The 20,886-nt window shown below is 36.5% G+C and overlaps 2 protein-coding genes across 2 annotated transcripts in view; one reads left to right on the forward strand and one right to left on the reverse strand.

Moving 5' to 3' along the window:
• The window catches only part of LOC121737113 (proton-coupled folate transporter-like), a 30,995-nt gene extending 29,335 nt beyond the window's left edge, over positions 1–1,660 (forward strand). The window contains exon 5 of the mRNA XM_042128666.1: positions 1,501–1,660. Coding sequence (XP_041984600.1) covers positions 1,501–1,576 — 76 coding nt within the window. The 3' untranslated portion in view covers positions 1,577–1,660. The remainder of the gene's footprint in view (positions 1–1,500) is intronic.
• Positions 1,661–7,364: 5,704 nt separating this feature from the next.
• Positions 7,365–10,669, reverse strand: LOC121737115. The gene is made up of 3 exons (XM_042128667.1): positions 9,704–10,669; positions 9,268–9,401; positions 7,365–8,593 (listed from the first exon to the last, which is right to left on the reverse strand). Exons 1-3 carry the CDS (start codon positions 10,504–10,506, stop codon positions 8,427–8,429), a joined length of 1,104 nt encoding a protein of 367 aa, XP_041984601.1. The 5' UTR covers positions 10,507–10,669; the 3' UTR covers positions 7,365–8,426.
• Positions 10,670–20,886: the final 10,217 nt, after the last annotated feature.

The following is a 20,886-nucleotide window of genomic DNA, read 5'->3' on the forward strand; positions in this document are numbered from 1 at the left end:
TTGAATTATTTCTAAATTTATATAAAAGCCCCATAGATGTCCTTCTAACTTTCTGCAATATAGAAATCTATATAATAAGGTATGGTTTCTCTCGCTTTCCTACTTGTTATTGCCGAAACACGATGGTTTAGTTGCTTGGAGGTTGATTTTGTAAGCGGAGGGTTCGATTCTCAAGCAACAAAAATGTTTTAAAGTTTGGGGCACAATAACTTGTTGGTTTGTTTTGCACGGCATTATAATGCACCAAAAATGTGAGAACACCGGAATGGCAGCGGCGAGGCGAGCACTTTCAGTGTTATATGATTTTAAACTTTATCTTCATTACTGTAATACATAGTATCGCTTGAGAAAACACGGCCACGAGCGGCCACGGGCGGCCACGAGTGGCCACGGACGGTCGTAGATTTTTCAAGCGGTACTATGTATTACAATAATGAAGATAAAGTTTAAAATCATATTATAACACTGAACGTGCTCGCCTCGCCCGCGCCGCTGCCATTCCGGTGTAGTGCGACCCTAACACTGGTGTTTACGGGAACACCCAGAAAGATCGTATTTTGGATTTCTTGCAACGTACCTATAGCGCAGGGGCCGCAAGGTCCCGATTGAGGTACTTCGAATGTTAATTATTCGTACTCGAACTGTCTGAGTCCAAAGCTCATGTCTTGAGGCATGCCGCATGCCATGTTTAAGCGGGCCCTTAGACGATCAATAATTTTGTTGCGGAATATCACGGTACAATATTTATTGAACAACTTATTTGACACAAAGATTGAAAGGCGGGCTCTTTCAATATTAAACCTGGACCATCAATAATATTGCACAATACCACACAATACGTGATATTGCACAATCAAATTGATCGTCTAGGGGCCCGCTAAGCCAGCCAGTGATAGAAGTTCGAGATAAAGGAATCGGATCCAATAGCTCTACTCACAGCTTTGTTATTTGCAGCTTTAAATTCTTAATTATTAGTCCAAAACTAATATTATCTCCGTTTTGGCGGGGGCAGGGCGGGTGCCACTTGTTCAACAAAAAAGACTCCTAACGACATCTAGTGCGGAGTATTGAAGATGTTTTTAAATCTGTTTTGTTGATCGATGGATATTGGAACAAGGCACGGGCGTATATATATCTTTGAAAAGGGGGGGGGGGGGGTCCCTAACGTAAAAAAGCGGCCAAGTGCGAGTTGGACTCGCCCATGAAGGGTTCTGCTGCAGCCTAAATACCTACTCTGCCTACGGACGCGCTCCACATATAATAATAGAAAAAATACATGTATCTCGAAGATGAAAATCGGTGGGTACATAATATATTGTCGATTGGACAAGTAAGATGGATAATAATAGTCCGGACCCCCTAGGACCCCCCCCTTATATACGCCCATGGAACAAGGAATTTAGTGGTGTTCATAACTCGAAAAGGCCAATTTTTGAGTTAGCTCTGTTTTGGTCTGGGGGTGCGATATTACATTAAGAATATATATTTTTTTTGTTACAGAATCCTCTACGCGTTAAGAAAAAGGGAAGCAAAACAGTGTCCAGAAGAGAGAGAAAACGAAGTTACTAGGTTTTAGATACAGTTTAAGTTATTTATTGTTAAGTTTACCTATGTGTACCTTTCAAAAAAATCTCAATAAACTTAAGGTTTTTATTTTGAATCAATATTTTATTTAATCGCCGCTTTAAAATAGTTTTAATGTAGATTAAGGGAGGTACACTATTTTTAGGGTTCCGTACCCAAAGGGAAAAACGGAACACTATTACTAAGACTTCGTTGTCTGTCCGTCTGTCCGTGCGTCTGTTTGTCTCCAGGCTGTATCTCAAGAACCGCTACAGCTTTTGTGTATTATCTGTTGCCGCTATAACAACAAATACTGAAAACAAAACAAAATTAATATTAAAGGCTCCCATTTTTTTTTTTTTAAACGGGCTTTGGCCCACCACACATTCCCACCACTGTATCTCCTGTGTCGCCAGGATCGACAGCGGCATCCAACCACGAAAACCCTTTGATATGATCTCAGGGAGCCCGAGGGACATGCTAAAGCTGTCTTGGGACCCGCAACGAAATTAATCAGAAGAAAATAGGAGGAGTAGGAAGAATTCCAGATTCCCTCCCCAATATAAAGCGGGAGACAGCACAAAGTTGCAGTGACCGAAAGTCAAAGAACTGAAGGGGAGAAGCACCACGGGAATTTAACGTTAATAATAATAGTGACTACTATGCTACAGCTAAATTAATTTATTGTGTTAGACTGTTGCCAATAGTAATTGTGACAAAAACGCTTGAAGGCACGGAAGTTCCTAGCGCTGTCCACGAGATCACCGTAGTATGCTACACCAGATGTGCAGAGTAGGTTGTTTAGCATTGTAGTTCTTTCGTCCTGCCAGAGACTGCACTCCCAGAGAACATGATGAGCTGTTTGTTCAAACATGTTGCCTTCGGTCGAGCACTCGCACATGGGTGATGCTACCAGATTAAATCCGTAGAGTTTGGCCTTAAAATTTCCATGACCGGTCAGGAATTGAGAAACGCAGTGATCAATATCCATCCAATGTTTGGATAGTCGTTCACGAATATTAGGGAAAAAATTATAAAGATGTCGCCCTTTGGTGGAACAGTCCCAACGCGTCTGCCATTCGGAGATTAGGCTTTGCAAAGAGTTTTCTAAAGGTTCAAACAATCTTGCTATTTTATTTTTATCGCGAGCGCTTAAAAAGAACGGGTTGTCAATGTTTTTGTTATGATAGTACATTGTCGCACGACGCTGAATCTCAAGGTCAACGGGTAAAACTCCGGCTAACACGGGCAAGGCTTCGGTGCTTGTGGTTCTGTAAGCTTTGCACAAGAATATAAGAGCAAGACGTTGGCTTTGTAGCAACTTGCGACGAGCCGCGCCGATAGTTGCTCTGTCAGCCCACACGGGGGCCCCGTAGCAAATGCTGCCAAGGTAAGTAGCAGTGTAAATTAATTTTAGGGTTTTGAATGAAAGGCCCCATGTCGAAGTAGATATTTTGGTAAAGGAGTAAAAGTTGCGTTTCGCTTTCTCACCGGTTTGAATTATATGTTCTAAAAATGTAAATTTATTTTCTAAGTAAAAACCAAGATAACAGAGCGACTGTTTGCGTTTAACGTTAATATTGTCAAGTTTAATGCTAGGGGAAGATATAAGGGAACCTTTTAAAAGAATTTGGTAAGTTTTTTGCGCGGCGAATTTCAGACGATTACGCTTACCCCAGTCAGATATTAAATTATATAAAGGCTAAATATAAAGGCTCCCATACAAAAAACGTAAATTTTTCGGCCTTTTTCGCTCTATATCGTAAGATAAAATAATATTAAACTAAAATAAAAAAAACACAATTTTAGCCCATTTTTGCTCTGTATCGGTACGGAACCCTTCGTGCGCGAGTCCGACTCGCGACCGATTTTTATCTTATCCTGTTATTTAATTGTTTAGATGTAGCTTATTACCAAAAATTAAAAACTGACTAGCTGACTTGTGTCGTTTAGCCCCACGGCGCTAATACAAATTAGCTCCGTGTTTAGCCCATTATTGTAAATCTAATTAGCAGTGACTCTTATCTTATCTAAGTCAGATTAGGGGAATAGGCTGGAAGAAACATTTTCACACAATTATAGTTACAAGAGACAGAAAAAACGCACTAGACTGCAAAAGTTGTAACTCATAATTATTTTATTCGTAGTCGCATAAGACAACTTTCTAGTTATGCAAAATTTTGGTACTCGTGACTAATTATTATCTACCTATAGTCTGTCAAGAAAGTCATGACAGGCGGGAATTTTTTTAAATGAAATAAAAAATAAAAGAACTTTATTAATTCGAGATAAAAATGTGCAAGGTGACAGTATTTAAAATGTAATAAGCGTTCTCTGTGAAAATACAAAGAAAAAAATACACCTTTTAAGCGTGATTACGTTTAGAATCTTTTCCCGCCTGTCATGACTTTCTTAACGCACTATACCTACACGAGTTTTTGCAAGTCACTGGTTTTCCCAATCTATTATTAGGACAGAAATTTGTATATCTTATAAATAACTTGTTTTAACCCTAGGATGGTAACAGGGGTGCCCCAACACCCCACGCAAGCAATCACGCGCCGATTTCTTGAACATTATTGGCTATCTTGGACTAGCATTTGGTGTATTCTTTTGTTTTACTGTAATTCATCAGTAGCCGTTGCGTGGTGAGAGCAGCACGCGTCAATTTCGATCTGCAGGTATGTGTAGGGTGATGCGACACCCCTGTTACTATTTACGTAGGTATTTTTTTGTTCACGTATTTTATTTATGCATTATTTTCAGTTCATACTTCATAATGACATTTTGTAATGATGAAGAGCTTGAGCGGTACTTAATTACTATTGCTGAAGATGATGAGAGTGAAACAGAGCCATCATAGGCCGAGCAACCTTCTGAAAATGAATATTACGTCTCCGTGCATTCTGAAAAAGATGATATTGTCTCCGATTCTAATTATATGATTCTCTATCTATGAGTAAAACATCCAAACACGCCAGCTAACAAATTTAAAAGCAATCTCCTAAAAAAAACTAGCAATACAGCTAGCCGAGCCGCACATAAAACGACGTTTCGAGTCGAATTTACCTCGACTACTATCGAGAAATATAGGGATCATTCTAAATATTCCCGAAGAAGTTCCAGCAAGCGAACCCCCCGCCAAATTACTAAAGCTTGCTCGATGTACTATCAGAGAAGTTGATTCCTATGCAAATCGGGGACCTAAGTAGTTTGGTTGCGTTACGTCAAACCCAGCTGACAGATCACAATTAACATTGAATTGACATATTTGACCAAATGACGTTGGTCTGTCAATTGCATAGGAATCAACTAACTCGATGGTACATTGTGTCCTCGAAAAAATGACAAAAAAGTAAATATTTTTTGTTCCAAATCCAAAAGGCCTGCGTGAACTGAACAACGCTTGGAAATTTGTATTAATTGTGTTTTATTAAGAAAAACTAAATAATTCCAAGATTTATTTCGTGTTGTTACAGATTGATCTAAAGAAAAGTGTTGCTTTATTTTGTTTTTACATTAAAAAGTTTTAGTTTTCATGAAACAAAAGTTTTTTTATTTATTCATAACAACTGGGGTGACCTGGCACCCCTGTTACTATGCGCGGTCGTGTACATTATGTTACCATCCTAGGGTTAATTGTACCTAATATAGTATATTTAAATATAATTATAGTCTATCAATGTAATAAATAAACTATAGCAATTTATAGTAATTAATTTCATGATAACCTCAGAAAATTATGGGTCTGGTGGTCTGGTCGCACTTTCAATACACGTGTTTATAATAGATACAAAATTATAATTAGCTATATCTATAATATAAAAATGAGTCGCTGAATGTGTTGCTAAGCGCAAAACTCGAGAACGGTTGGACCGATTTCGCTAATTCTTTTTTTTTAAATATTCCTTGAAGTACGAGGATGGTTCTTACGGAGAGAAAAATTCTAAAAAAAAATAAATTTCCTGAAAAAGTCTAAAAACAACACTTTTGTGTTAGTAACGCTAAAACTCGAAAACGGCTGAGCGGATTGGGCTAATTTTAGTCTTAAATATTCGTAGAAGTCCAGGGAAGGTTTTAAAGTGACACGAAGTTCACCGGGAAAGCTAGTTTAAATATTAATTTAGTTAAGAGAGCGTAGGAATCAAAATTGGCGAAATTATACTTAATTGGATAATTTTTATATGCACTTCTTGATACTTCATGATTCGATCGGATCGGATCACATACACATAACACCTTGTTTACGTGTTAACAGGTCATTGGTTTTCTTAAACGTTTAAATAGTTTTGCAATAACATTAGTAGCCCCCGTAGACAAGTGGCAAAACGCTAACGCTAACGCTAGCGCTAGCGCTACAAAATGTATGGATTTGACATTAGTATTCGCTAGCGAAGCGATGACTTATGTCAGATCGCATACATTTTGTAGCGCTAGCGTTAGCGTTAGCGCTTTGCCACTTGTCTACAGGCCTAGGTAAGTATACTTTTTAATTACGCGAATAGGAACTCGTTCTGCCTTTAAAATTAGCTATGATAAAATACTTACCTACCTTACTTTGTTATGTTTACACCGGAATCCGGATACAACACAGCTCAGATCAGCGGTTCTCAAACTTTTAAGCTATTGCATAGCTTTCAGGTTTTGAGCGCGGCAACCGAATCAAGAAATTCCGTAACGAAAATAAACCTGACACCCATGAAAAGCGTTTTTATCGCGGCAAATGTTCGGTCCCCGGGTTTTATAATTTGTTTGTGTAAAGCCGCGTTAGGGCCGGGACACAAAAACACGATACGATACGACGTCGCATCGTGAAACGACGTCGCGTCGTGGTACGACACGAAGTCGTGTCGTGTTTTTGTATCCCGGCCCTTATTGCTGCGTCAACGTCCTATTTCTGACCCAACGATTTAACTCGGAAATAATTATAATTATCTTACACGATTAACAATAATAAAATAAATAGTACTACACTTTTTAGCACAATTACTTACCTTTAGATAACCTCTTTATCTAAATAGAATAGATTGCGAATACAGTACGTTCAACTTTTATAACTACGTAATAAAACATAATAAAAAAAAAAACACCTCTGTCAGCTGCATTCATTCCTTCTCTTCACACGCATAAGGAAAGTAGCAGCTATCTCACTCTGTGACGTCACGAGTATTTTGTTTCACCTGGAGGTATAGTATAGCATTTAAAATGATACATTTTGCCAAATTATGTATGTAATATAACATAATATAGCAGATAACTGAATCTTAGTGATTTAGTCGAATCTAAAATCCATCTAATATTAAAAATGCGAAAGTGTGCCTGTCTGTCTATCTGTTAACGCTTCACGTCTAAACCACTGGACGGATTTTGCTGAAATTCGGTATGGAGGTACTTTGAGTACCTGAAAAGGACATAGGATACTTTTTATCCCGGAAGAATGTACGGTTCTCGCGCGATAGACGATTTTATGCGCAACGGAGTTGCAGGCGTCGTCTAGTTATAAATAACGTTTGTGTTAATTACTTGTGGACTGTATTAGAAGTTAACATGTAAAATATAAGGTATATAAAAAAATGTTATTACGTTGAAAATAGAAGTGTTGTATTCTAGGATGAATGGTTCGATAACAGACGTCAAGGTGAAGATCCGGTGTTGCTAGCGCTCTTGTGTTGCCAGATGACACGACCGGAAGACGTCTTGACGTAGGCTGGATTGCTTGTGTGTTTTGCCCGTTAAAAAAGGGAATATCCGTGTATGGTTATTCTAAATCGCGGAATCTCGTACAATAAAACATAACATTATTCAGTCTAAATAAATATATTTTTACACAATCGTCATTAAAATATTTGATCTTATTTACAGTACCTTCAATTTGTTTTTTGTACAATGCACAATATTGTGTTTCTTTATATTTTGGTTGATAGAGTAAAAAATATGACGCTCTCTCTGCCCTTTTCATTTTAGCTTAGCAGCTGTGAGAAAGATAGCCTATAGTCTGTCTCTTTCACTTATTCTCAACAAATTAATCAAAGTATATAGCAATATACTTTGATTAATTTGTTGAGAATATGTCATTTAATAGCAATCCCAAGTGTAAACGCGAAAGCGATTTGTACGACTAAAAGAGACAAAAAACTATAGAATTTCTTGCACAGTAGTTTTGTAAACAAAAAGTATAAAAATGTATTTTCTTTTCATTAGTAAATCGGAGGCAATTTTAGTGGCTAATCAAAACCATTTAAACGATTTAAGTATCGAGATAATACTGCACTAAACCACCAGCAAATCATTATAAGTAAGTACTCTGTTTCAAATTATTATGATCTAAAATCTAAATGTAAACAAATATTAAGGCAATTTTTATTGTAGTGTTAACTTGTATAATCAACAACTCAATGGTATGTTCTCAGGGAACCAAAAAATCTGACACAAAATGATCAGTACATGACATTTAAATTAGTCATCATAAAGCCTTTTACGTAAAAGGTGAAATCAGATTGAAAGGAGTGATCTGATAACTACAATCTTTATATCCTTGCAAGACTGAAGATTCTTGTGCTCGGTTCCAGAGCATTTTAGATAGGCTCCTAATAACCCAAGTTTATCTACCGCAAAGTCACAAAAGCGCCATCTAGTGTGCAGTAGATGAGACTTCCGAATTCGACTTTATTTTAAAGTTGTTTATTGATTGGTCTCATAGTACTAAAAGTTGATACTAATAATTAATAAATACATACACTACCTACCAATCCACCACACAAAAAAAAGATATAAAACTGGAACACAAAAGTACTTGCCAGTTTTCTGTAAGTCTGTTACTGTTGGTATATTCATTATTCATGTCAAAGCACATTCACAAAATTCTAGAACTGTAGTTTAAAGGTCTTGGACTTAGTCGGACTATCACTAGGTTCTTCTCGGTCAATGAGCATCTTAATATAACTTCCCTGCTGTTTTGAAGGTAGCGCTATGCCCAGCATTTCGCAGTTCTTAACAATCTCCGTGCATCCTTTCAAATCTTTGTTTCTCACTGTAATTAATATAATGTCATGTTAATTTACAAGTAATAAAATAATTGTTATGGAATAATAATATTATTTTTATTCATACTACTTTTTTAAGTAATCATTTCAATGTTTCAAATTTATGTAAACGGCTAGCAGAATGTCAAGATTGATCTAAAATAAACTGGTTGATGCTAGAAAATAGTGGACCAAGATGATATTTTCAACCCCTATTAGGTCAAAAATCAAGTGAAGACATAGATAACTATTAAACTTATTAACACTTATTTTAATTATTTAACAAGTAGGTATTCTACGATCTTTTTGACTTTTCAATGTTATTGTTAAGTATTAATGCCATATTAAGGCATTATGTCTGCCTTTGTACCTAAGTAATAGTATATATAATAAAATATTAGTGAATAAAGTGTAAAAATAATGAAATAATATTAATCATTCGATTGTGGTTTCTTGGAAATCTATTGTTATTCTATAGTGTCTCGCTCACCGGTGAGCTTATGAGGCTTGATGGGTTAATACTAGATGTCTGAATTTTTTGTATTAAGTACTCAAACTTAATTTGCTAATAGACACAATGTGTAGCAAGATTACAAGTTCTTTTTTGTTTGTGTAACTGGTAACACTAGTGTGGCAAAGGCTGAAGTTAAAAATTATTTTGTGAAAATATTATGTTACTTACATTTATAAGCAAAGAGGACTTGTAAGACTTTAACATATTCTTCCATCATTTTATACTTCAGTAACGTCTGTAGCATCCTCACTACAGCATCTTCGTTAAACTCCCTCAAAATATTAGCACTGAACACCAATGATCTGAATATATGGAAAGTTTTCCGTAAGTATGTGAGGTTTGTGAGTCAGCAAATAATATTAACATAATACTTTTCTACTAAATGTAATTTAAATGATAATGGACATCCTACACAATCATTTATCTTAGTATCATAATATTTTAGAAAAGTTACATTTAAAAGAAAAAAAATGTTTGGCTTGTTTATCCTTGTGGCACCTTCGCTGTTTCTTATAATAAAATGCTATTTGTTGAAAAAAAATTAGGTGCCTATTAAAAAATTGTTTTATATTATAATACAATTATATGATGTAAGCTTGCTTACCTTTCTTTAACAATTGAGCGAAGTGCTTCAGATGTCTCCAATAGCTCATTAGATAACATTTGATCGGAAAACCAATCACTGCACCAACAAATATGCCAAAAGCAGACCAGGGGATAGTGATCTTTCCACTCTTCACTAAATTCCAGCACATACTTTTTAAAAGTAACAACAGATGCCTCCGATCTGTTGAGCACGGAATCCTGAATCAGTTCTCTTAAAATAATTCTATAAAAATTCCTTAGACCTTCATACTTTTCATATGCGCCTTTCAATATGGACAAACCTTTGTCTGAATTACCTTTCATGCACTGCGCTTTTGCTAAATAATGTATAAACTGTCCATTCCGTCTGTACAAATTGGGGTTTACTTTTTCTACATAACTCAGCAAAACTAGAACTGAATCTACGTGGCCCGCAATACTGACGCTTCTGAAGATTTCTTTGACTGTTGCAGCGCTAATAATTCTTTTGCTTTCAGTGCACTTTTTTATTACTTTTACAGCAGCTTTTGTATTGTTGTTTTGTAACAATTTCTTTAGTAAATTATCAATATCCTCAACGGACATGTTGGTGATGTCTTTAGGAACTGTGTTTTCATTATTGTTGAAGTAGTTTAAGTTGAAATCTGTTGTGAAATGACTTCTTACTTGAGATTTTTGCATTACAAGAAACTCGTTTGTTGTGTCGTATGCCTCAAGGTGGGTGGCATTACTTGGCATCGTGAAGGCTCCCACCAGCTTTTGAGACATCAAAAGTAAACGAAAAGAGGCAGGGTTTACTCTTAGGCACAGCATTTTGGTCATAACCGCTGAATTTGGTTATTACTTGCAGCTGGTGCAAGGCAGAAATTGTAAAATAAACTTACTGTAATGTAATAATAGGCACTACATGTTTTGACTTTCGAGTTTCGATATTAAATTTTCTAAACAGAAATGTTTTCACTTTTCGGATTTTAGTAATCTGCAATTTGATATCATTTTTCTGACAATTGACATTTGACAGTTGACACTCACTTGACAGTTTCGTGACAACTGACATATCGGTTTTTAGCATAGATAAAGTATTATAGTATAGATGTAGTCTTAGCCCGTCATCGCGTGGCCATTTTGTGCTTATTTTCATACAAGTAGTGTGCATTTATTTTCTGGAATATTTCTATTTGTCGATTATTTCGAAGCACATTATGATACAGGAAAGAAAGTCAATTAGTTCATGATATCGATTAACTATAGTTCAAGTGATGAGAATCCGTAAACACACGTAAAAAGCTATGCAATTTTTATAGCCAAATTATTAATTGATGTGACATATTAGCACTAATGCTTTATATAGCACGAATAAGGGATTAACAAACTTATAAATTATATTTTTAGCTTACAAAAATACCGATTGAAAAGCCCAAAAAACGTTGTTCAAAACTTACGTATTTAATGTTAAATCCACGTGTTTGAGGCATTCTTTGACCATTTAAATGTTCACTAAAAACCTTTATTAACACTTTTATTACATGAAATATGCAGACCAACTCCTTAGTTATGTCCTAGTAAGTAGGACATAACATTACACGCTTTTGACGCTTATACACCGATATAAGGCTCTCTCCAGTCTATAGTACCTCAATGGTTTTTAGCATGCGTTCCCTTCCACGAACTATGTACCAGTGTATAAATTACTTATATTACAGGGGCGGATCTACTATAAGGCTTTTTGGGCTGCAGCCCAGGGCCCCGCGAATACAGAGGGCCCCCATCCGAACTGAAACCAATAGACGATATTGTCAATAATTTCGTCCCTATTTGTATCCTACTTTCTTACTATACCAGTCCTCAGAAGTCCTATCAGTCCGCCAGCTATTCATCATGCAGACAATCTTGAGACAACACACTAAACAACATTTTCATAAAGATCTATACGCTAAAAGACGAAACAAGGCTATAGTAGAACTCCCAAAACATAGACATGCTTTTGTCAATAAACATTATTGTTTTCTAGGCCCATTCCTGTATAATAAAATAAATAAAGAAATTAATATACACCCTTTAAGTAAATCAAGATGCAAACAAAAATTATTTGAATATCTACACCAACTCATGTTTAAGGAGACGGAAAAACTGAACTATGAAATAACTCGTAAATTATTTTTAATTAAATCCAAGTACATAATTTCTTATTGTTAATTATTTATAATTATTATTCTCCAATGGTTGTATTATTAATTTTATTTGTGATAATTTACAATATTTTATATTTTAAGTCCTTTATTTTGTAAAAGATGTTAAACTAATTTTTAAGTTGTAAACATATTTATTATTGTAGTAATATATTTTTAGAAAATTAATTATTATTATGATTTAAATAGGGTAGCTTACAGTTCGTTTGTAATTATAGAGTCTTGGAAAACTGAAGAGCACTGTGGTCTGAAATACAGATTTATCTAGTTCGGACACAGAAGAATTACATTAAGACGTGTACATTATATATCAAAATTATATTTTGTCAATTTTATACCTGTAAGTTATTCTATGAGCAATGTACTTTTTAATTTTTTATTAATTTTGATGATAAATAAATTATTACTTATTATTAAAAAAAAAATAGAATTTAAAAAAATCCGAAAGGTTGGCGCATTATCCAATTGCCGTAGACGAACATTTAGTGAATGAGTGCATTCAGTTAAAATCCTACTTAGTGCAGTCTAAGACAGTCTTAACTCTGTGCCCGTACCTAGGAATTGACGAGCAGATATGCGACAGACCTGCCCGTGACGGGCGGCCCGTAGCGGGCGGGGCGGCCCGATAGTCAATTCCCCGCTTTACACCTCTTGCAGTGAATTTTTTTGGCTAATTTATGAAAAGAAACTTGTTGATGTTTTTCCAAACTGCTATACCATCTTAAAGATTTTTTAACGATGCCGATCACTAGCTGACACTAGCTAGCAAAGGACCTACTGCAGTGCGATGACCAAATAAAAGAATTTGCAGTTTGTTTGTTAGTTTGAACGTGCTAATCTCAGGAACTACTGGTCTTAAATTCTTTCAGTGTTAGATAGCCCATTTATCGAGAAAGGCTATATTAATACTAATAGGAGCGAAGAAATAGAGGGAAGTGTGGAAAAAACGTGGGGAAATTATTTGAAAGGGCTTATTTGAACGCGCTAATCTCAGGAACTACTGGTCCGATTTGAAAAATTCTTTCAGTGTTAGATAGCCTATTTATCGAAAAAAAAAACTATAAGCTATATTTTATTCCGCTAAGATTAATAGGAGCGAAGAAATAGAGGAAAGTGTGGAAAAATCGGGAGAAATTATTTGAAAGGGCTTATTTGAACGCGCTTATCTCAGGAACTACTGATCCGATTTGAGAAATTCTTTCAGTGTTAGATAGCCCATTTATTGGGAAATGCTATAAGCTATATTTTATCACGCTAAGACTAATAAGTGCGAAGAAGTAGAGAAAAATGTGCAAAAAAAGGGGGAAATTATTTGAAAGGGCTTATCTCACGAACTACTGGAGCTATTTTTCTGTTATTTGGCACAGATAAGAAGTAGACCACGTGAAGGATCATAGGCTATTTTTTGTGGACTAATTTGTCTGTGAAATATCTAATTTACGCGGGCGAAGCTGCGCGGAACGTTATATTATTTCGCGTGGTCACATCACGCGTAAACGGCTGGACCCATTTTGCTAAAATTTGGTATAAAGATACTTTGAGTCCCGAAAAAGAACATAGGATACATTTTGTCGCGGTAAAATGTACGGTTGCTGCACAATATACTTTTATGATTTGCATGAAACTATTCAGTCTATTTTGATGAAATTTGGTATGGCAATACTTTCAGTCTCGGGAAAGGACAAGGGATACTTTTTATCCCGGAAAAAATACGGTTCCCGCACAATAAACTTTTATGATTCTCGCCTAAACTATTTAATCTATTTTGATGAAATTTGGCATGGAGATTGGAGATACTAATTTGAATCTGGGACAAGGAATGTTTTTTGTCCCGGAAAATGTGCGGTTCCCACTTTACTTTTCTGATTTGCGCGTAAACGACTCAATCCATGTACGGGAACAACTATAAACTAAATTCCACGCGGACGAAGTCGCGGGCAACAGCTTGCTATAAAATAATTATAGTCAAAAATATTAAAGTTAACAAGCGCCATCTGTATGGCGTATTTGAAACAAAGTCTGAATGTCTGATTTTACTACTCCGCGATAGATGTCGTTACTAACTAGACTTTCCAGTTTCCATTTAAAATTGAAGTTATGTAGTTTATTTATTTTATAGTCCGGGAAGACGTAAGTCCAGCCATTCTAAACAGAGGACCATGATCGCTAGGTATGAGTAAAACCCAGAGATCTTTAAATATTATGTCAATTGTCAATTGATGGTAAGTAAGTATAACCAGTTACAATATTATGTACCTACCTACAATGTACTTAACTGTACAAAATGAATTAGTACCTAATTATTTTTATGGGAAAATCTTTTATTTTATTTGACTAGACGACGCGGCGCCCGTAAACTCTGTTACGCCAAAATTCGTTTATCGCGTGGGAACCGTTCATTTTCGGGGATAAAAAGTATCGTATGTCCTTTCCCAGGATTCAAAGTATCTCCATACCAAATTTCAGCAAACTCGGTTTAGTGGTTTGGGCGTATGTTACAGTCAGACAATGGTCAGACACACTTTCGAAGATAAAATAATTAATTAGGTAGGTATAATACCTATACGTAATTACAAAGTTTGTTTTAAAAACCTACTGTAGAATAGAGTAAAATTATTATTTTTTAACAAAAAATTGAACCCGACTTCCAATGTAAAAACAATATTCTTAAAATGATCTAAAATGTATGAAATAATTCTTATTCTGCATTAGTGCCTTTTTAAAAAATCACGGAGCTAATACAAAGAGGAGCTGGCCCGTGTCAAAAATCGACTAAACCTCGACTTATTCTGTACACAATTTTCATTCTTTTTGAAGTCGGTACCGGCCATAAAGTTAATATATTTAGCGGAATAGAGAAACAAAGGCCTGAGCAAGAGAGATGTCACTATCAGTAACACTGCGTGTTTTAAAAAGAGACGTGTGATACAAGACAGCAGCAGACCAGTCCAGTCGGCACGTGCCGCACGTTGACAATTTAATCTCATAGAAATCATGTTCAATCATACTTGTGTAAGTGTATACGTACACATATTTTTACACACAGATGAAACCAATTTCGGTTTCGCTTGACAGCTCGAGATTGTTGCTCGATTCCGCTAGGTATATTAACTTTATGGTACCGGCTAAGTTCTATGTCAAGTATCTCCGGCCGGTATTCAAACGAATGAAAATTGAGTAAGTACAGAATAAGTTGAGGTAAAAAAACTTATTAATACTTACTAGTTAATTGAAGAGATCCGTTTTGGATGGTCCAATTAAAAATTTAGCGAAGTCACCGTCAGTTTTTAATGAAGCGAATCAAACAAAGCACATTCAAAAGTTCATCAACGAAATTAAGACTCAACACCCACACATAACAATTCAATAAACATCAATTAATATCTCAATTAGTCACATTCAAATGAGATTAAACTTTCGTGGCGTATGGGACCAACTACACGCATGGAGCCATGGGCGTACCAATTTTCCTGGCAATTAGTGGGAATTCAAAACGTGTTACCTACCTCTGCGCAAATGGAAACAGAATATCTTTTCAGTCAGATTAATAAAAGTCAATTTTCATGATTTTTTTTGTTTCAATATACCAAACGTCGCATCTTCTCCGAAACAGGTTTCGAAATACTAGACTAGATAGTAGATACTTAATAATATTAATGCGAAAGTACTGTCTATTGTCTCTTCGCGCCTAAACCGCTGAACCGTTTTTTTTTTTTTTTATGAAATAAGGGGGCAAACGAGCAAACGGGTCCCCTGATGGAAAACAACTTCCGTCGCCCATGGACACTCGCAGCATCAGAAGAGCTGCAGGTGCGTTGCCGGCCTTTTAAGAGGGAATAGGGTAATAGGGGAGGGTAAGGAAGGAAAGGGAAGGGAATAGGGGAGAGTATAGAAGGGAAGGGAATAGGGTAGGGGATTGGGCCTCCGGTAAACTCACTCACTCGGCGTGAAACAGCGCAAGCGCTGTTTCACGCCGATTTTCTGTGAGAACGTGGTATTTCTCCGGTCGAGCCGACCCATTCGTGCCGAAGCAAGGCTCTCCCACGTATAAAACGTTTATGCTGGGCATGGAGATTCCCGCGTTATAAACTAGGTACTATTATCATTTATGGCAAGTGGCACCCTAGGTGCGAACATAATTTACTACAACAATAAACTCGAACTATTTATAATATGAATATGACACCTGGAATTTTTATGCCTAGCTTCTTAGGGTTCATCCATAAAGTATATCACACCTAAAGGATGTGACAAGAGAGGGGGAGAGTTTCATAAGTTTTGTATCATAACATTTTACTTATCGTGTTCATCCACTCATATCTTCAAATGTGACCACCTGTGAGAAGGGGGAAAACTTTTTTCGAAATCATGAAAATCGTGTTACGTACTTTATGGATGGTCCCTTACAAGCTATTCAAATTTCACATCCTCTGAAATAAGAGCTTACGAGTTACGCAACCATTAAAACCGATTTCGAATCGAGATAAAAACTCGATAACCATTGAATCGCATTGAATGATCCTGTTAACGTCACTACGGATAGCGATGTCGATGAAATCTGAATAGTCTAAAGATATCGATAAAATTATCGACGCCTAGTGTTGTATCATTGTCCTGTCTACACCTCGACTGCTTTGAATTATTTTACCTCTGATACCATCTTTATTTCAACCAAAGAAAGGCTATTTTTGGACAAAATATTGGCGTAAAATAACTAAACTTAGGCGTGGTTTTAAACAATGGTTCATGCCTGCCAGACATATCTTTGGAGCCTCGATCTTAGGCCGACTAAAATACGTTTGAGAATTTAATTTGTCCAATTTAGGCATATCTATTTTAAGATGTAACAGTGACCCTGGCCCAAAGCATGACGCCATTGTTAACGACAAAAGAACTAAAAATAAAACAACATTAAAAAGCATGTAAATTGTAATATTATACTTAGTTAGTGTATAACACTATGGCAAAGAACAGCTTCAATCATGTCAGCTTCCGACGAAAAAAAAACAAAGAAAAAATACCAACTAGGATCATCAGCTGTTTGAGAACTATGAAGTCACAGAAACACAATTAGGTTATAAGAAAGACACGTACAGAAACGTGATCAATTTCTTTTTTTTAAGTATAATAATATCTATGGACGCTTCACACCACGTCAGTCTGGCCCCGTGCTAAGTACCTGAAGGACTTGTGTAACAGGTACCAGACAACGGAAATATATTATACTATTAATACATATATTTAAGATTTTTTTTATTATATCATACACATATTTAATACACATCCAGACCCGGGAACATTGAAAACTTTTTGTTCCGTCGGCGGGATTCGAACCCGCGACCCCCGGCTAGAGCTACCAACGCGCTCACCACTGAGCCACAGAGGTCGTCAATCATCAATTTCTTTGTTAGGAAATTTCCGCAAAATCGTGACAGTGAAAAACGGTTTAGATATACTTTAAAGAGTTTTTTTTTTAATGAAATAAGGGGGCAAACGAGAAAACGGGCCACCTGATGGAAAGCAACTTCCGTCGCCCATGGACACTCGCAGCATCAGAAGAGCTGCAAGTGCGTTGCCGGCCTTTTAAGAGGGAATACGGGAGGGTAGGGAAGCGAAGGGAAGGGAATAGTTGAGGGTAGGGAAGGGAATAGGGTAGGGGTTAGGGGATTGGGCCTCCGGTAAACTCACTCACTCGGCGAAACACAGCGTAAGCGCTGTTTCACGCCGGTTTTCTGTGAGAACGTAGTATTTATCCGGTCGAGCCGGCCCATTCGTGCCGAAGCATGGCTCTCCCACGTATAAAGGTGTTCATCATAGAATTATCTACAACTTGAAAACTTTACTTTAGATTACAATGTCGTGATTTGTTGTTAAATAAATCAAGGAATAATCTAGATATTATCACGAATTCAGAATCTAGAATTAAGTATTTTACTTAACAGGTTAACATTTTACTTTGATTTACATTAGATAGATTATTACAATAAAATACAATAAACCTATATTATTTAAATTTTATAAGGTCCTATGTTTAAATTAACTATTTTTTAATTTTAAGTTTAATTATCCCTTGACAACAATAATTAATTATTATTAGTCCTGTCAGAGGTACCTAAAATAAAGCTTCCATAGCTAAAACTCTAGATTTTCGTTTAAACCGCTTTTTCCGTTAAAGCACATCTAAGTCACTAGTTCCAGGAACTAGTGTCTGATCGGGGGCCGATTCTACGCCGAAGCCGAAGCCGATTAATCGGCAATCACCTCGCACAGTTCAAAATCTCTAGCTGGAGACTCTCTTCTAGCCTACGAGTATTTTATTTTAATTTCGATTAATTGAAAATTTTAACATTGAAGTAATTAAAAAGACCTAATAATATGCTATTCCAATATTGGGCAAATGCCTTCACCAAGGGCTTATTTAGAATTTTAAAATAATTAATGAGAATATCCATGGTTCGAGTAAAAATCATTAATTTAATTTTGACGTTTTTTTTCTAGGAAATGAATCGGCGAGCCTTCGCTTTAAATCAAGACAAGACATTCAAGGCCAATTAGGCTCGTTAAAGTCGGTACCCTCGGTCCAAGTCGGCCGAAAGTGGCCGAAGCCGAAGCCGCAACCACTAGCGACTGAAAAATGTAGTCCGCGGTGAGCTCAGTGGCTCGGACGTAATGACCAGCAAATGTCAGCAGTCACTGTATCGATTGCGGGGTCAGACCACTGCCCCTGTTGCGGTGGCAGCGCTGACTAATTGAACCTAGCGGTACGTTGTGAAAGCTCCAAGGGAAATTTTAAAACAACACGGCCGTATCATTAGTCGTTCCCTGGAGATTTCCTTGAATTAACCTCAATCTTAAAAAAAATGTCGTTCCACGTTTGTTCAAAAAGCGACATTATGATCTGTCTGATTTCAGAATCATCTCAATCGGGAGTTGAGATTCCCGCTAGCAAGAATTTTTTTTTTATGATATAAGGGGGCAAACGAGCAAACGGGTCACCTGATGGAAAGCAACTTCCGTCGCCCATGGACACTCGCAGCATCAGAAGAGCTGCAGGTGCGTTGCCGGCCTTTTAAGAGGGAATAGGGTAATAGGGGAGGGTAGGGATGAGAAGGGAAGGGAATAAGGGTAGGGGATTGGGCCTCCGGTAAACTCACTCACTCGGCGAAACACAGAGCAAGCGCTGTTTCACGCCGGTTTTCTGTGAGAACGTGGTATTTCTCCGGTCGAGTCGGCCCATTCGTGCCGAAGCATGGCTCTCCCACGTATAAAAATGATATAAAATTGCTATCCATACCAACTAATATTAATATTATATTCTGTGTCCGTACTAATCAGGGCGAGCAAAGCGAGCCCTAGTATATCCCACAACCTGAGTAGTGACCTTATTTTTGTGGTAAGTACACTTTACGGAAAACTATCACGCCTATTGATTTGTCCTTTAACATAGTAATTTTCATTTACATGTAGATGTGCTATCATCGGTCAGTCAAGGTTTTGTTACTATTAAAATAAAAATAAAAAACTGCCTTAAAGATTATTACCACGCAGAAAAACGACGCTAGCCCTCACAAAAATCGGCTTAAAAGCCGATTTTTTAATATCAAAATAATAATATAATAATAGCTAGTAATAGCTTTTAGCTAGTAAGTACTATAAATTGTGCGAAAGTCTACCTGTCTGTTACCTCTTCACGCCTAAACTGATTTTTCTGAAATTTGTAGTACTTACCTAATACTTTGAGTCCCGGGAAAGGACATAGTATCCCGGAAAACGCTGACTAGTATTACGCTAACTAGCTAATTAGCAAAATATATATTACGGGTAGCAACAAATCAAAGTAGTTCTTTGAATAAAAAGCTCTGAAGTTCTTTCAAAAAAGCTCTCTCGCTCTGAAAAGTCGAAGCAGTGAAATTCTCCAAACTTGATTAATTAAAAACTTACTTATTAGTCAATAGTAAGGATCTGGAAAGTCTTTAGAAATCCTTTAACAATGCATTTAAACCATAAAGTTAATATACCTAGCGGAATAGAGCAACAATCTCGAGTTGTCAAACGAAACCGAAATTGGTTTTATCTGTGTGTAAAAATATGTGTACGTATACACTTACACAAGCATGATTGAACATGATTACTATGAGATTAAATTGTCAACGTGCGGCACGTGCCGACTGGACGTCAAAAAAAGAGTGCTGCTGTCATGTATCACACGTCTCTTTTTACCACGCAGTGTTACTGATAGTGACATCTCGCTTGCTCAGGCCTTTGTTTCTCTATTCCGCTAGGTATATTAACTTTATGATTTGAACTTACCCTGCTACTGAATAACATTATCTATGTTATTAAGTACTGTTTTGTTATTTGTATGTGCTTTGTTATAGGTACACTGTGCTCTAGTGTCCACTTATTTGGTTTTGAAAATTAAAGTTAAGTAATCATTAAAATATGTCAGAGTCGCAGTTAGAGTAACGAAATGAGTGCGAGAGAAAATATACATTTTTGATTGATAATAATTACCTAGTTGATAATTAAGATTTTGAGATTCAAAGTGTCAAACAAGGACACATTAAGCTTAATATCTACGATCTCCAGACTACCCCCTGACCTATATTCTTAACAAGTTGCACACAGTACTCATATTAAAAGAACATTAATATTAATTAAAAATTCAGCATCCGTCTGTCTGTTACCTCTTCGCGCTCAAACCACTGAATTGATTTTGATGAAATTTGTTATACTTTGAGTCTCCGGAAAGAACATACTAGGATACATTTTTAACCCCCGACAAAAAAGAGGGGTGTTCTTCGATCACTAATATACTAGTGATCGAAGGGGGTGTTATAAGTTTGACGTGTCTGTCTGTCGGTCTGTCTGTCGGTCTGTCTGTCTGTCTGTCTGTCTGTCTGTGGCATCCTAGCATCCAAACGGGTGGACCGATTTTGATCTAGTTTTTTTTTGTTTGAAAGCTGACTTAATTGAGAGTGTTCTTAGCTATAGTTCATAATCATCAGCCTGC

The sequence above is a fragment of the Aricia agestis genome, chromosome 20, assembly GCF_905147365.1.
Source record: "Aricia agestis chromosome 20, ilAriAges1.1, whole genome shotgun sequence".
Taxonomy (NCBI): domain Eukaryota; kingdom Metazoa; phylum Arthropoda; class Insecta; order Lepidoptera; family Lycaenidae; genus Aricia; species Aricia agestis.